Source organism: Gallus gallus, chromosome 2 (assembly GCF_016699485.2).
Source record: "Gallus gallus isolate bGalGal1 chromosome 2, bGalGal1.mat.broiler.GRCg7b, whole genome shotgun sequence".
In the NCBI taxonomy this organism is placed as follows: domain Eukaryota; kingdom Metazoa; phylum Chordata; class Aves; order Galliformes; family Phasianidae; genus Gallus; species Gallus gallus.
The window spans coordinates 140,782,492-140,798,622 of NC_052533.1; the positions used below are offsets into that span (position 1 = coordinate 140,782,492).

The following is a 16,131-nucleotide window of genomic DNA, read 5'->3' on the forward strand; positions in this document are numbered from 1 at the left end:
CAATGAGGGACATGGTTTAGTGATGAAAATTATTCTGGGAGTACACACAGAGCTTCACAGATTCACTTAGTATAAGGTTTCTTGCACCTAGCTTTGAAACTGGAGATAACTTAAAAGCAAGGCATTTCAGACATGAATTTAGGGAGGAATAGATGCCCCTCTGGCAGGCTATCTGAGTTGATGCATGTAGTTTGTATTTTCATTATAAGGCATGCTAAGCTAGGAGAAGGGTGCATTTTATTTTTATTTTTATTGAAAGTTTGGACCAACATGGTGATTAATTAGCATATGAGCTTATATTCACTGCCAAATGGCAATGCCAATCTAAAATATTACTGTATAGGACATGAATAGCCTTCCCTCTCTGCTCCTGTGCAGTCATATAGTTTAGTTTATATTCTGTTGGTGTTGTAGTCTAAACTGTTTGATTTTATGCAACAAATATTTGGAAACAATTTTGCCTCCTGTTTTAGGAGCAGAGCTGTGGGAGCCTATTGGTGGTGGTAGCATATAGGCAAAAGGATCTTCAGCCACTCATAACTTTGGGAGGGGATGGCTGCTCATTGCCTTACACTACTTAGCAGACATGATTCCAGAATTTCGTGTTTCATTACCGTCTATCACGCTGATTTAGACCACAACCTGTTTGCTGTGGAGTTACTGTCTCGTGCAGATATGCTAAGTGGTTTGTGTGAGTCTTCCCTACCTTCCACAGGCAAAATTATCCTGCAGACCTTAAATATTTAGTTCAGTGGTTAGATTTAATTCAGCTGTTGATGAAGAATGCCCAAATACATTTTTATATCATTTAATTTGAAAACTTAATCCTATACTAAAATGGTTGAAAGCCAAAGTTCATCTGGCATATGAAACTCATGTGCTTGCAGTCTCATAGATGTATGAAAAATTAGGTAAATGGCAGAAGACAGAGGAATTTGTAGCAAAAATTGTAGGTATGAAATACTATGAAACTTAAGGTTTCCTCTATGTTTTTCAGACTGTGATAAGGAAGAAGCTTGCAGTTTTGCTGCTGTAACTCCTTCTGGTGCTGAAATATTATGTGATTTATACAGTGCTGCTGAAGTCAACTTCAATTGCACCATCTCTGGACTGGTAAAAAACTGTGATATTTAAGAATCTATTTACTGTAATACTATAGATGAAATGTAAGTAGAAGGTATCACAAATGAAGAGCAGGCAATTATCTGATTCCTTGGACACTGTGTAATAAATTCCTTCAAGCTGGCAGAGAAACTACACCTGGTCATTCCCAGAAGTGGGACTGAATGCCTCAGTGTTTCCATGAAACACCACATGGCACTTCTCTTCATAAAACATAATGAGCTCCCACAGTCTGGATGTCAGGTTAACTTAAAAAGTACTTTCATCTGAATAGTCAGAACTAGAAGCATCTGGGTCAGTAATCACGTCACCTGAATGGTCATCATTTCTCAGTCCCTTCCTCTTGTCCACGCTTTAAGTCAAAGGCTTTTAGAGGGTGGTGGCACACTGGAACAGGTTGCCCAAGGAGGCTGTGGATGCCCCATCCCTGGAGGCATTCAAGGCCAGGCTGGATGTGGCTCTGACGACCCTGCACATAGCAGGGGGATTGAAACTAGGTGATCATTATGGTCCCTTTCAACCCAGGCCATTCTATAATTCTATGTCTATAACAGTTTCCTACTCACAGCTTTCTAAACACAGCACAGTGGCACTGAAGATCAGCTAAGATTTCTGTTTGACAAGATAAAAAGCATCTGCAGTGGGCCACAGCAAGCTGTGGTGGCCATAAGCTGTGTGTGATAATTCTTCCCTCTATTTATGGCTAAGGAAAAGGTGTTTTAACAGAGGAAGTTGGTTAGGTTGCATTTATTGCATGCTTATTTTCTGTCTTAGGTGCAAGGTGCTCTGGGGAATCCTGCTGCCACTAGTATCGGTCGTCTCAGCTGCTTGCTATATATCAGGAATCCAGAGGGAGATGCTGTGATGGTCTATTTGAAGAAAGGTACCAGATACAACTCAGAGATCAGTTAGACTGCTGTGGCTAAAATTGTGGATACTTCTGAGTAGGATCTTGATGATGTGGGGGAACATATTTGTTCAAGAAGACATAATTCTGTTCAGAGCACAGTGCCCAAAAACCTCAGTAAATCTTCCTTTACAGCTTGTTCTCCACAAATAAGAAATATGGCTGTTGATGTTTGCTTTGATGACTTTTTCCATCAGTTAATATAAAAAAAAACTGGATATCCAAAGCGTTATACTTTTATATATTGTTGTACTATTATTTAGCTTTAAAACATTTTGTTATTTGACTATATAAGACATTACTACTGACAAGCTTGTACATCACTTAACAGTTTACATTCATTTTAGTTGTAGATTGTCTTCACCAGCCATGAACACCTTGCTCCCCAGTAAATATAAAACTGATTTACCTGAACTAACGAAAGAGACAGTATAAATTTTTTCACATTTATAACCTTACACAGTGTTTACCTTTGAGTTCCCCATCTCACCTGTGTTAAGTTTTGGGCCTTAAGACAAACTTGAAGCAAATCCAAATGCAGAATTCAGTAGGGTTGGAATCAAAGCTCAGTGGTTTCCTCTTCTATCCAAGCACCTAATATTGTTTATTAATAATAAGACAAGGAAAGAGCTAAGTCTCAACTGAAAAAAATGCTAGTCCTTTGGGTTTATTGTGATAAACATTATATCTTGATATCAGATTTATTCTGCATTTGTATTAATACTGATAGTTAGATCCAAGGTAAGAGGAATTGTGTCCTCTTACATATGTGACTTTTTCAGCAGAAGTCCAAATTGCAAATGCAGCATTACTGGTGAAATAACAATTTACTATTTTTAACCAGATAAAGTTGTTTCATTTATACCTGGGATTTATTGAAAATAGAATTTTACCAGTCTTCTTTTACATATTAATAACCTTTTCTGGTATGGTTCCTAAATGGCAATATATTCTGCCTCTCTACTAATCTCTAATTGAACCAGACCATTTGGTAATCTTATCTTGCCTTTGAAACTCAAAGTCCAAGAAATGATTTTTAAATCCTAGCTTTTACCATAAAACTTTCTACCAACTCTATCCTGCAGGCATTCTGAAATCATCACTTCTCCACCTGAGCTCTTTTGAACATTTCTTTTCTGTTCTGTCTGCCCAGCACAAGAATTTAATTCATCTGGACTCAAGACCTTTGAAAGAACCAGTTTTCAGAATGTGCTTTCTGGTGTGTATCGCTCCATGGCTCTCTCAGCAGCTGGCACGTCTCTGACGGATGCGCAGCTCTTCTGCAGGCAGACTTGCAGCAGGGACTCTTGCTGTGATGGCTTCATCTTGAGTCAGATTGCACTTGATGGAGGTACTGTCTAAACACTGCAAAATTAAAATCTCTTCAGTACACATACATAGCTGTTAGGTTGAAAAAAACAACAACAAACCAGCACTCAGCAGAGCTCATTTCTGGATGCTCTGTGCTTATCTCTGCACCACTGACATTTTCTGGCATAGTCAGATTTTGAGTAAGGACTGAGATTTGACCTGAAGCAGTAAGGACCCGAAGCAGAAAATTTCTCCTGTAGAGAAATGGACATTTTGCTGAGAACACTGTTGGGTATTATCAGATAATAGTAATATTTTATTAGGTGATAACAGTATGAGCTCAAACTGAGGCTACAAATGTTTGGTTTAGGTGTGAATGCCTAACATGAGTACTCCAAACTGAAAGTATGTTCTGATTTTCATTTTTTTAGGTGACAATACAAACCAGTAGCTATTTTAGTAACACAGGTTCAATTGGCATTTAGAGAAAGTATTGAGATGTTTGGATGTAAATCTCTATGTACATGAATGGCCTTATGGCAGTGATGCAATTCTCACTTCCTGTGAACCTAGGTACCATCTTGTGTAGCTTGATGACATCCCCAGATGTGCTGATCTGCAATGCAAATGATTGGAGTCCAACACAAACATCAGTCATAAATGAAATATGCAGAGGTCTGAGCTATGACGAAGGAGGGAAGATCTTCTCGTTCACCCTGGGAGGACAAGTGTTCAGTGGAAGTATGTCAGTGAATTAATTTACATTACTTTCATTTAATTTGTCTACAGAATCTATCTTTTCTTCCAGCCTGTTCTTATACCTTCAGTGTTGCTTTTTTTTTTCTCAACTCCATACCTGTACAAGTGTAGGAGAATTAGAACTCCCAAATCAGATGTATTGTTAGATGGCCTTACTTTTCTTTGGGAACATTAGGGAAAGTCAAGAATGTGTTACTTCTACTATGTTATCCTTTAATAATTCTAGCATTTAATTTAGACAGAATCAAGTCAATAATCCTAAAGAAATGTAAACTGTGGAACAACGACAGAAAGAGATTTATCCAGATTAGCACAGAACAGTGACAAAAAATAGAATAAAACCTTGGTACCTGTGACCAAACTAGCACCAGGACACCTGTGTCAGCCTTCCTGGGGTCTTGTGCTGTAAGTAAGGGAAAACATACTCTAAAGATGTGTTTTTAATTTAATTTTCATGCATTTCAGTGCTATCTATTTGCTTAATTTTAACAACTGTTCTAACACACATTTTCTTCTTTATAAGCATCTGAGCTGTCAGAAGAGGCAGAAAGAAATTTTACCACTTTTCAGCAAGTGTATCTGTGGAGAGGTAAGTTATCTCACAGGACTTGTTATAAAATGTTATGGTCAACTGCAGGCAGTGGCAGCTGTGTGTTACATGAGTGCCACTTGTTTAAACTAGAAGCATCTTTCTCACTTTATTTGGTAATGTCCAACATGAGACATATCCCTGTGAAAAATTACTCTGTGGAAACACTTGCCTTTGACCTATCAGTGTTCAAGGTACCACAAATAATTTGGACATTTATAAGTAACTATAAGTAACTAGATGAATTACTGAATTTTGGGTTCAGTTTTTCCATTACTCATTTTTTGATTCACCAGCTGGAGAAACTACATAAGGAGTTTTCCTAACTGGTACAGATTACTCCAAAATGTTTGCTTAAGTTAGGGAACCAAGGATGAACTTACACTGTGGAAGAGAGGTAAACTGATAAACTGAATTATTGTGTTCTTTAATTCCTCTTGCATTCTAGGCTCTGATATGGTCACCCGACCTGAAACCTCTGAGTGTGATTCTACTGCTTTGAAGACAGAGGACAATATCATGTTATCAGGTATCACAGTAAGGGCAGACAGAGGAGACAGCAGAGGGCGGTGCAGAATTTAACCAGAGAGTTTCATAGCACATATTTTCATATATGAACTGTAATGATGTAGGTGTTGTCGAGTACAAAAGGTTTCTCTTAAGTAGGAAACATGATGCAGATTTTGAGAAAGATTTTCAAAATATAGTCCTCCTGGAAGGCACCACTGTCTTTGCGATTTTTTACCTGAGAAAATGTGGAAAGCTTCTGAGAAAGTTTGTTCTTTCATACTGAACTGTAAAGACTCAGGAAATGTAACTCAGCTGAGAAAACATTTTGCATAAACCCAGGAATCTAATTCTTAGTGTGGTACATGGGCATGTTTACTGCTACTGACAATGTGGAGTAAGGATGAAACAGCAAACACAAGTGTTTCTTCCAAGTTAGAGAACTTTGTAGTTCTCCCCTTTTATTCCAGTGTTTGCTAAGTTATACTAAGTAATTTATTTATCCAAAATCATTTGTATTATGTGTTCCTCCAGGCCTTCAAGCATCCCAATTGCCCTGAGCAACCTGATTTAGTGGTTGGCAACCTTGCCCACAGTATGAAGCTTGGAACTTGAGGATCTTTAAGGTCCCTTCCAACCTAAGCCATTCCATCATCCTCTGATTCTATGAATTCTGAAAGTAGGAGAGCAATGAAGCCTGTCAAGAGCATTTTTGCTACCTCTCTGATGAGCTTAAATCTTTTCTGAGTAACCTTATTGGATGTCTGAGCATGCGTTTTATTACACGTAAAATCTTAACACAAAGTACAATGCTGATTTTCTTTCTGTAATTTGAATGGAAGATGGACAAAAATGTCTGTTTACCTAGTGGCACTTTTATGCAATTAGTGGTATTTTAAAGTCTAGACTTCAAAATAAGGAAGAGCTGCACTTAATATGATGGGTGAAATTCTCTTGCGTTTGCCTGCCAGGGCATGAGAGCAGCCCTCAGGGCTCTCCTTTTTCCTTGCTGTGGCCGATAATGTCATTAAAACCTGTAGTTATGCAAAGAATGCAGCTTCCTCCTTCATGCTTTAATCTTAGCTATGACAAAAATGGTTTCAAGACAAGCAGAGGTTGAAACTATGTGTTGGGAGGTAACGAGACTTACAAATCACCTTCTCAGAAACATAATGGATAAGTTAGGGAAAATCTTTACAAAGTCTTATTACTTGATGATCATGTTTAGAGGACGTTTTAGCATATCTTTTCTATTTTCTGATGGAAATCTGATGATTTCTGATGATAGAAAATGCTTGTGGGCACTTGTGACTGTGGATTTAGTGGGAATGATGATGATGGATCAATAGTTGGACTTGGATGATCTTAGAGGTCTTTTCCAACATTAATGATTCTATGATTCTATCACAGTGCACTCCCAGCATGTTATTAGATACTTCAGCATTTCAGCTGCAGTTATGCATCTTTGGTTTTCTGTTTTCATTTTTATCTGGCTGTTCCAGTGCATCCAGGTTTAATTAAGAAGAAACTCACAATACAGGAGTAACTGGTTGTGAGACCTGCTGATGACATTCAATAAATAGAAAGTTGTTTATGGAATATACATAAAAAATAAAAAATCATGTCTGATGTCTGAGGTGGATATTGGTGATATGGCAATAGAGGTTGAACTTTCCCATCAATATTCCATTACATTTTGTTTCTGTGTGATGGATGGCAGCAGATGGGCAGTCTGACAGAGTGGCATCTGGTAAGGAAGTGGATATGAAGCAAAGATGTGTCACTGAATTTCTCCATGTGGAAAAAATGGCACCCAGTGACATTCACTGATGCTTGTTGAACATTTATGTAGACCAAACAGTGGATGTGAGCACATTGAGGTGGTGGGTCATGCATTTCAGCACTGCCAATCAACTCTACTGGTGCACATTTTTATGAGCATGGCATGCAGGCTCTTGTTCACTGCTGTCAAAAATGCACAGCTAATGATGGTGACAATGTTGAAAAATAGTGTTTTGTAGCAGAGAATTTGTTCTATCGAATTGTGACATTGTTCTTTTAATATCTGTTGTATTTTCCATGAAAAAAAAAAGGGAGGCAGTACTATCAGCACATAAATTAATTTTAATTTTTCAGCGTATTAATTAATTTTAATTTAATCAGCATAAAAATTAATTTATTTCAGATCCTAATTAAATTATTCTTGTGGGCTTGAGCTGTTTGTTTGTTTGTTTGAATCTTAGGTTCCACAAAGGATCTTTTCTACTTAATGGATGACAGTCAGTTACGAAGTGACCCGAACTCCTCTATCCCTTACCAGCAGTACTGGGTCTTCAGGCAGAAGTACTCAGCGGAAGAAGCTATGCTTTGGTGTCTTACACGTAAGATATGTCATAGACAGTTATTCTGCAAGATAGTAAGGAGAGAAAAATTAACTGAAATCTTTCTGCAGAAATGCTGGACTTAGAGATTTTTCAGGGCAAAATTTTCATGGAATTCAGCTACAATGAGTTTGCTAATGGGAGAGGACATCTATTTCTTCCCTACGAACTTTGTCTACTGTGCAAGAAAGGATACCCATCATTCATAAGCAGAGTATCCCTATTGTGGATACAGCTTAGGCTACTAGGAAATACACTGCCTACAGTGGTAAAATGAGAAGGTAAAATAAGGTATTTCAAGAATAAAGCATATTTTGAATATGATAAAAAGAGAAGAATCTCTAGCTCTGACTACCAGGAATGCTGAAGTGAGAGCACTGTACATACAGTACATAAACATTACTGTGAAAATTCCTTGGAGACATGCATGTTTAAGCATTGACATTTGTCTTTAGAGAAGTTGTTGCCACTGTAATTACGAATTAAACTTACATAAGATTTGACTACTCTATTTTTTTTCTGAAAGTGACGTATTACTCTGGAGCAAAATTCTGAACAAATTTCTGCAAGCAAATGACTTGAAAGGTTAATTCTAGAAAAGTTATGTCTATTTTTGTGTTCTATAATAATAATTCAGAAACTGATTGCAAAAGCTTCCTAAAATATTATAGAAAGTATTTAACTTTATTGTCCATTATTTAATGTAAGAGGTGGATAAGTGACAGAGTTTTTTTGATTGCATGTTTGGTGTGTCAAACTTAATGCAAAGTAAAAAATAGCGATTTTCAAGTCACAGTGTTTGTGACACAAATAACCTGGGCTTGTGCTTGTCACATCTGAAGAACATATCTATCCAAACAGCTGTGGTGTAGCTCCTTTTCTGTGCTGTCCAAGTAAACCTGTTCTTCAGCGTAACTAGAAACAGAATCTGTCCCTGTTTAACTTGCACTGTGGTAGAATAATATTGAAATTCTCTTTTTTATTTGTTTGCTGATTGATACCATTAAGTGAGTGCTCTGAAGAGAGGGGAAGAAACCCTGGTGTGTCTAACTTCTAGTGGCTTTGCCTCCTAGGTTGTGCACAGGAGGATGAGTTTTGTCAAATGGCAGATCTCCGAAATACTGCAGACACATACTCAGTGTGTACCCTGTATCCAGAGGCACAGATTTGTGATGGTAACATTGAACAAATACTGGAAAACTGTCATACTGTGCTACCCTGGCAGCCACAGGCATTGTACCATAAAATAGGTAAGTTATGGATCTTGAATTTGTAATGCATACATTATTATTGAATTGGCAATTCAAGCCAAAATAATTTCAATTTTACATCTTGACTCTGTGATAAAAAGCCTGAATGTATGAATGAGTACTGGAATATGATGATACAAGGGAAGACTGTGTTGAGGAAATGGACCTAGGGGTGTTGGTCAGTTCTTGGCTGAATATGATACATCCAGCAGTGTACCCATGTAGCCAAGAAGGCCAATGACATCCTGGCTTGCATCAGAAATAGTGCTGCCAGCCAAAGCAGGGGGGTGATTGTCTCCTTGTACTCAAATCTGATGAGGCCGCACCTCTAGTGCTGTTTCAATTTGGGGCCCCTCTCTGCAAGAAAGACACTGAGGTCCTGGAAAATGCTCAGAGAAGGGCAGTGAAGCTGCAAAGTCTTATGGGGAGTGGCTGAGGGAACTGGGATTGTTCAGTCCACAGAAGAGGAGGCTCGGGGGAGACCTTATGACTCTCTACAACTCCCTAAAAAGAGGGTGTGGCAAGGTGGGTTTCAACATCATCTCCTCTGTAACAGCAATAGAACTAGAGGGAATGGCCTTAGGTTGCACCAGGGAGGCTGAGGTTGCATATTAGGAAAAATTTCTTCCCCAAAAGAGTGGTCAGGCACTGGAACAGGCTGCCCAGGGAGGTGCTGAGTCACTGTCCCTGGAGGTGTTCAAGAAACATGTAGATGTGGTACTAAGGAACATGGTTTAGCAGGCAGTGTCAGTGATAGGTGGATGATTGGACTACATGATCTTGGAGATCTCTTCCAACCTTAATGATTCTGTGATGCTATGATTCTAAGGGAAGGCTGAGCTGTGCTGGTATGGTTTTTCATTTACTGGTACCATATTTCAGTGCCTAGTGGAAAGATACTAAGCACACATTCCATTCTCTGCTTTAGCTGTTCTCAATTCAAAGAGGCCAAGGGTAGTTCAAATGATCTGTGTACCAATCTTAGGCTTCTTTATAATACGGATGAATTTAGACCATCATAGACCGTCAATAATTTCATTTTCTACTGTTAGAATTTCCATGATATTGAAAGCACATGAATGCATTCTTCTTGAATATATGCCGAAATAAAACAAACCTAGAGTTATAGACTTAAGGATTTTAACCTCTGCTTTTTGAAGGTTTGAGGAGTTTTAATTCTTGGTTTTCTCCTAGTGCTCAGATGAGGAAAGTGAGACAAACAAGCCTGATATCACTCCATGAGAATCTATAGTTTTTCTGCAAAAAAATATAGATATCCACAGAACTAAATGATTAAATCACGTCTTTTTGGGGAACCCAAAGTACGGCACAGGATTATACATGAGCATACACACAGGATTCCTCAAACATAGTACTATTATCCAGTTTTCAGACCAAGATGATGGAGTCATGTCAGTACAGATCAAAAACTGAAGTCCTTAGAAGTTTTTCCTTGTCAATGTGCTTTCTTCAACTTTTAAAACCTTGTTGGATTTTTGTTCATCTTTAGACTTAACTACCACTAGTCCACTAATAGTGTAAAAATGCTTTTTAATTGACAACGCATAGAAGTTTAAGCTTTACACTTACAATGTTATTACTTGTCAAATATGTGTAAATTATAAGGAAAAAGTGATTTTTTTTCCAATTTTGTTTTTCTTTTCTGTACAAGTCACTCTGAGAAGTACTGTGAAGAGCTTCTACACACGTGTACCATTCCGGAAAGCAACAGGGATCTCAGTGAGGAATGTTACTGACATGAGCAGAAAAGCAGTGTCAGATGGGTAGGACATGACTAATTATTTGTTTTTACTTAAATTTTAACTGTCTTGAGTACCAAGGCCATGTTCTATAGCTGAAGGGGATCAGGTGATACAAGAATAGCATTATTTACTCAAGGGAATATTTAACAAAGAAAAATGGCATACAGTTTAAAAGAAATTTATAATTGAGATATAAATAACGAAGTATCTAATTAATTATATTTTGGCAATAATACATGAAAATAATTGATGCAGATATTTTTAGGGCAGATAGCAAAGTATTCAGAAAATAGAATCAAAATACCAAAATATTCTAGAAAATGGAAAATGTACAGAAGCGTCTATACAGCAGAAAGAACCATGAGGCATCACTACAGGTTCTTGGTGTCCCTCCCCTATGCAATATCCCATCCTCCCTTCTCTAGGACAGAGGCAGACAACTAATGATATTAAAAGTAATGATGTTTTTCCATTCTCAGCTTTTTTGAGTGTGAACGTTGGTGTGATGCTGACCCTTGTTGCACAGGATTTGGCTTTTTAAATGTCACCCAGCTGTCAGGTATTCTTTCAATATTAAAAAGAAAAATGGTTTCAATCTTAATATTCCAAACTTTACTACTCTTTTCCTACAAAAGGCAACCTTAAAAACCCTTGCTGATCTTAACTCTTTTTAACACCTTTTTGAGTGATCATAACCCTTTCTAAGAGTTCACCCCAATGAATGTGCTCAATTTATCAGAAATTATTAGGAAATCTTTAGGAAAAGGATTCCTGGAGAGGATGCAGTTTCAGCAGAGTTCAAGCATATAAAACTGTAGGGAACTGTTATTTCTTATTTATTGGCCTCTCTTCCAATATGGTTGACTTCTTTTTGTGATTTTTGCTGTTGTTTCACTTTTTTTCAAAACCTAAGACAGCCTAATCAGAAACCTAAGTATTTCTGAAATTAAATGCAGGTTAAGAACACAATGTCTGTGGTTACTCTGGGGTAGGTTAGATTTTTTTGTTCTCTTGTATGTCTGAAGTTTCCTGCTCTCAAATTTAAGTCATTTACTTGAGGAGGTATAGTTGAAGAGAGATGGAGGTTGCTTATCCTCTCACACTTAGTATTTTAGAAAGTATGTGTGACCTGAAAGCATTTAAAAATTCAAACAAGTGTATTTTACTTACCTGAGATGGCTAAATTAAGAGTATTGTCACACTATGCTCTCTATATAATCAGCAAAGAGCTTCATGGGCACTAGTTACAGTGTCCTTAGGAGCTTTGGTTGACTGAGTCCTATTCAGGAGATGCTTTTCTTTCTCTTCAGGGACTGTAAAGTAAGTGCTCTGTTTAAAAGAAAGTCTTTAGTAGGTATTTAAAATTGAATACTATCCAGGTCAATGCCAGTGAAGAAATTTTTAATGTTTTATTCCAAATTTTGATTTAAGCACCTAAAGTGGCCAACCTTGCTTTCAGAAATGTGTGCTAACCAGCTCTGCCTGAGGCTAAGAAGCACTGGCTTTATGATTCACTGAAGAATTTGGAACAATTAAAAAAAATAAATAAAAATTCTCATTATTTTCTTTTTTTTCTTTTTGGCAAGTAGGCAAAGCTTTCACACAGTCAAAAAAAGAATAGACTGAAAAATTAATCCAACATTTTTCAAATTTGAATGTGGAAATTAGAAGCAGTTGACAAGTTTCATATGTCCATGAGACTATATAAAACTGGAAGTGTTAATTGAATATGAATTTAAGTTTCTTTAAATAAGTATAACAAATCACGGGTTTTAAAGCATCAAATATAGGAAATTATGTTTATTGTCTAAAGTATTTCAGACATCTAGTACTGGCAGTACCATACTCAAGATGAATTTCAGAAGTGATTTTAACATGAACCAAAATAAATATTAAATTACACTTTTAACTGTTTCAAATCCTACAGTACTTCTTAGGTAGTGAAGTATTCACCCTAGCTCTTTGAAAGGCAGAATTTGTATTTTGATTTAAGTAGGAGCTGTGTTTCAATATACATGCGGGTTTTTGATTTCCAGAATTGAATTAATTTGAAAGGGCTCCTTGCTCAAAGACCCTGACCTTGCAACAGAATATCCAATTTTTTTTGCTTAGTAGAAATGCCCGTAGTGACCTTAAATGGATTATAACTTTGGTATCTACCTTCCTCACATTGACTTTAGTCTGATTTTTTTTTAACACTATTTTCACCAGTAGTAAAACTTTGCACATTTTAGGTGTTTTCATCTGATTTCTAATTCAGCGAGATTTGTTTTAACATGCAATGGAACCACAGTATTCAATTTCCTTAAGATGCTATCTAGGAGAGGAAATTCTTCCTCATCATTGCTATAACCACGTATTTCCTTGGCAGGAGGAAAAATCATGTGCCTGACTCTGAACAGCCTAGGAATTCAGACATGTTCTGAGGAATCAGGTGCTTGGCAAATTTCTAATTGTAGTTTGCCAGACACTGAAGTCAGAATACATCCATTTGGCTGGTATCAGAAACCTGGTGAGTGTTGCAAGCATGTGTACTTTCCAACTGGTGTCTGCATATTGAGTCTTCTTAATAAGCTTCATAGAATCATTGAATGCTTCAATGCATAAAAGGGCCTTCAGATGGAAGGCCCATTTACAAGGATAACAATAGACAAGGCAGCGAAGTATGTCTGAAGTAAGGAAAAGTGTATTATTTTTTCAAGTTTTTAAAGAATAGAAATATCTTAAAGAGGTTTAATTGTATTTCTTAAATTGAATGTGACACTTGTTACCTATGAGGGAACCCAAACATATTCAATTCCATTGCACAGCCATGGTGAAGACATCATTCTTTGTTTCTCACTGCTTGCCTTAATAGTATGTGTAGGTGAGTGACTTCAAAGATTTGGGCTTGTTACAGAATTTAAAATTCACTTTTGGCTGCTTTGGTAAAGAAAGTGTCAAGACCTAATTCCAAGGTAGCATGGTATTATTCAGGCAATAAACTGAACAGAAGTTATGAGAGGTTAGGATATTTCTTTAAGAGAAATAAAAAATCAATTTAGTCAAAGCGAATGTTCTTTTCCATACTGAAATAAAAGTCTCCATTACTTTTTGAAAAGTTATTATTAAAATAAAATAAAAATATAGAAAAGTCCCCCCTAAAGTACTGCTGGTTGTGAAAACCAAGAAGAAATGAAAAAAAAAAAAACCCACATTTTTTATTTATTGACATTTTTTGTTTTGTTTTGTTAAGAGGTTTTTTTGTTTGTTTAAGAACTTAAAACATGCTGATTAAATATGAGTAGTCTTGGGAAAAATTTGGTAACCCAAGAAGTTGTTTTGTCAAAGGAAATGAAAACAACACATTCTAGTTGCTAATAGAAAAGGTCAAAACCACAAGTTAACGTAAAACTTCAAGTTAAGATATCCAGAGAATTTGTCATTTTATCATCATTCTGTCTATAAGAAAGCTATTATTTCAGGTGTGCTAAGAGAGTTATACATACAAAAAAGTATAAAATTCCATAATAGAAGTGAGTGTGTAGACATGCAACATGAAGACCTCCTGTAGTTGTAATCATGGTGTTACAGAATGGGAGTTGGATAAAGTGCAAATTTTATGTTCTTATCCCCAAAAGCTAATGCTTCCATGGATAGCCAACACTGAAACAGCTTTAAGTTACATCACAGTTATCCCTGTGGAGTGCAGCTTCAAACCCGTTGCTAAGTCTACATGGACAGAATCTTGCTGAACCCTACTTTAAGCAGGAAGGTCCCACAAGAGCAAATCTGGCAACAGTGAAAGAATCAGGGAAACAATTTGAGCCAAGTAACAGGAATCAGGAGCGCTTTTTACGACTTATAAATTCCTTGATATCTTGTAGGAAGGACTGATACTTGAGTAGAGAGGGGAGGCCTGAACATTACAGGGGTGAAAACAACAGCTCAGATTATGTAGGGATCTGTGGACAAAGGGAGCAGAGATGCAAATTGAGGAGAAGTAGACAAAAAGAGTGAAGAGCGGTAGAAAGGCACAGTGAAGAGGAGGAGACAGCAGAGGTATAGATACACTTCTTGGAATAATTTTTCCTCTCACTGATAAAGAAACAACTAAAAATAAGGTATACTGATTGCTTCATGGACAGAGGAATGAAGAAGAGGAGTGTATGCAAAAGGGGGAGTGTTAGGAGAAAAGATGATGTTTCTTTCTGCAATGAAGAAGCTTCAGATGTTTTTCCACCGTAACACACAGCAAGGCACAGATGTGTATGCAAATAAAACTATTTGCAGACAAAAATTTGTATCAGTTTTGCTGGTGTGTTGGGTGTCTGGGAACCAGGAAGAGGAACAGGAAGACTTTGACGCTGAAGGGTAAAATGAGTGAAATCTGAGGGAGGAATTTACTGTAGATAGCAGGAGGTTAACATGGGGTGAGTCTTTGGTTTTAGTCCACAGCCTGCTGTTGTAAGAAGGTACTTGTGTCTCTGTGTTTCACAATATGTTAAGTCACCATGTTGAGCTGACACCTGCCACTCAGCACACTAGCAATTTGGCTAGGTATGTATGTATAATCGTGCTTGCAGTTCAGTCATTGGTGAACATACAGTAGAATTTCAAAGAGATGGGGTCCAGGATACAGCCCTAGTTCTTCACAGATGTCACTGAACGTGGTAAACTCATGACTTTCCAGAAATATTTATGGCCTGCATACATGTGCAGGACAAAGCAAAAGAAGCAAATAAAAAATCTGATCCATCTTCGGCATCTGTTGGATAGTAATAGAGGGCTTATAACTGATTTGATTAGTTAAAGTACTTTACAAAATATGAATGCCTGAGGAAAAATATTATTTGCTATTTATGTTTAAGGAAAATGCTATGGCAACTGAGAAGTTTTGTGTGCGGAAAATATGAATTACTATTTGAATTTTAATTTGAAACCTTTCCTTCTGGAAACTGACTTGTTCCTAATTCTTCTTTTGAGAAAATCCAGTTTCCTAATCAGGAAACAGAAAATCTGATGCATCTTCTGATGCATGAAACTGAGTACAGAGTGGGTTGTGGAAAAAAACTCAACAAAGAATTACTGAAATGAGTTATTCATAAAAAAGCTGCATTTTGAAAACTGTTTATAGGAATACTTATAAATACATAAACTGCAGAATGTCTGGTTTAATGAATAAGCCAAAAAGGGTTAAATAGCAAAGCAGGCTCAGATCCTTGTTCTTGGTGTTAGTGATGAGAAGATGCAGCGTTCGCATCCCACAAATGATATGGGAAATACTGTAGTATTGATTTTATTTTGTGTTTTCTACTTTCAGCTGATTTGACGAACACTGTGCCTAATCTGTGTCCACCCGTTAGTTTACCTTTCAGGCCAGAAAGTGGTAAGTGCATTCATGAAATAAAGAAATAAAAGGAAACAGTTGAGAGAGCAGTTGAGAGTGACAATGAGTTTCCAGATGAATGCAAATAAATGCAATAAAAATGCAGAGTCAAAATTAGTAAACCTAGTTTGTGCCTTTAAAAATTTGTGCCTAAAAATTGGGAGAATGGGAGGG

The 16,131-nt window shown here is 37.0% G+C and overlaps 1 protein-coding gene across 3 annotated transcripts in view; it reads left to right on the plus strand.

Moving 5' to 3' along the window:
* TG (thyroglobulin) overlaps positions 1 to 16,131 on the plus strand; it is a 140,352-nt gene that overhangs the window by 41,244 nt on the left and 82,977 nt on the right. For all 3 annotated transcript variants that reach the window (XR_005850750.2, XM_040673446.1, NM_001389477.2), the window contains exons 24-35: positions 998 to 1,113; positions 1,897 to 2,005; positions 3,183 to 3,380; positions 3,914 to 4,081; positions 4,623 to 4,688; positions 5,137 to 5,217; positions 7,439 to 7,576; positions 8,650 to 8,826; positions 10,499 to 10,610; positions 11,069 to 11,148; positions 12,961 to 13,101; positions 15,892 to 15,957. Coding sequence is in view for 2 of the 3 variants with exons in the window: in XM_040673446.1 (XP_040529380.1) it covers positions 998 to 1,113; positions 1,897 to 2,005; positions 3,183 to 3,380; positions 3,914 to 4,081; positions 4,623 to 4,688; positions 5,137 to 5,217; positions 7,439 to 7,576; positions 8,650 to 8,826; positions 10,499 to 10,610; positions 11,069 to 11,148; positions 12,961 to 13,101; positions 15,892 to 15,957 (1,452 nt within the window). In the remaining variant the exon portion in view is untranslated. The remainder of the gene's footprint in view (positions 1 to 997; positions 1,114 to 1,896; positions 2,006 to 3,182; positions 3,381 to 3,913; positions 4,082 to 4,622; positions 4,689 to 5,136; positions 5,218 to 7,438; positions 7,577 to 8,649; positions 8,827 to 10,498; positions 10,611 to 11,068; positions 11,149 to 12,960; positions 13,102 to 15,891; positions 15,958 to 16,131) is intronic.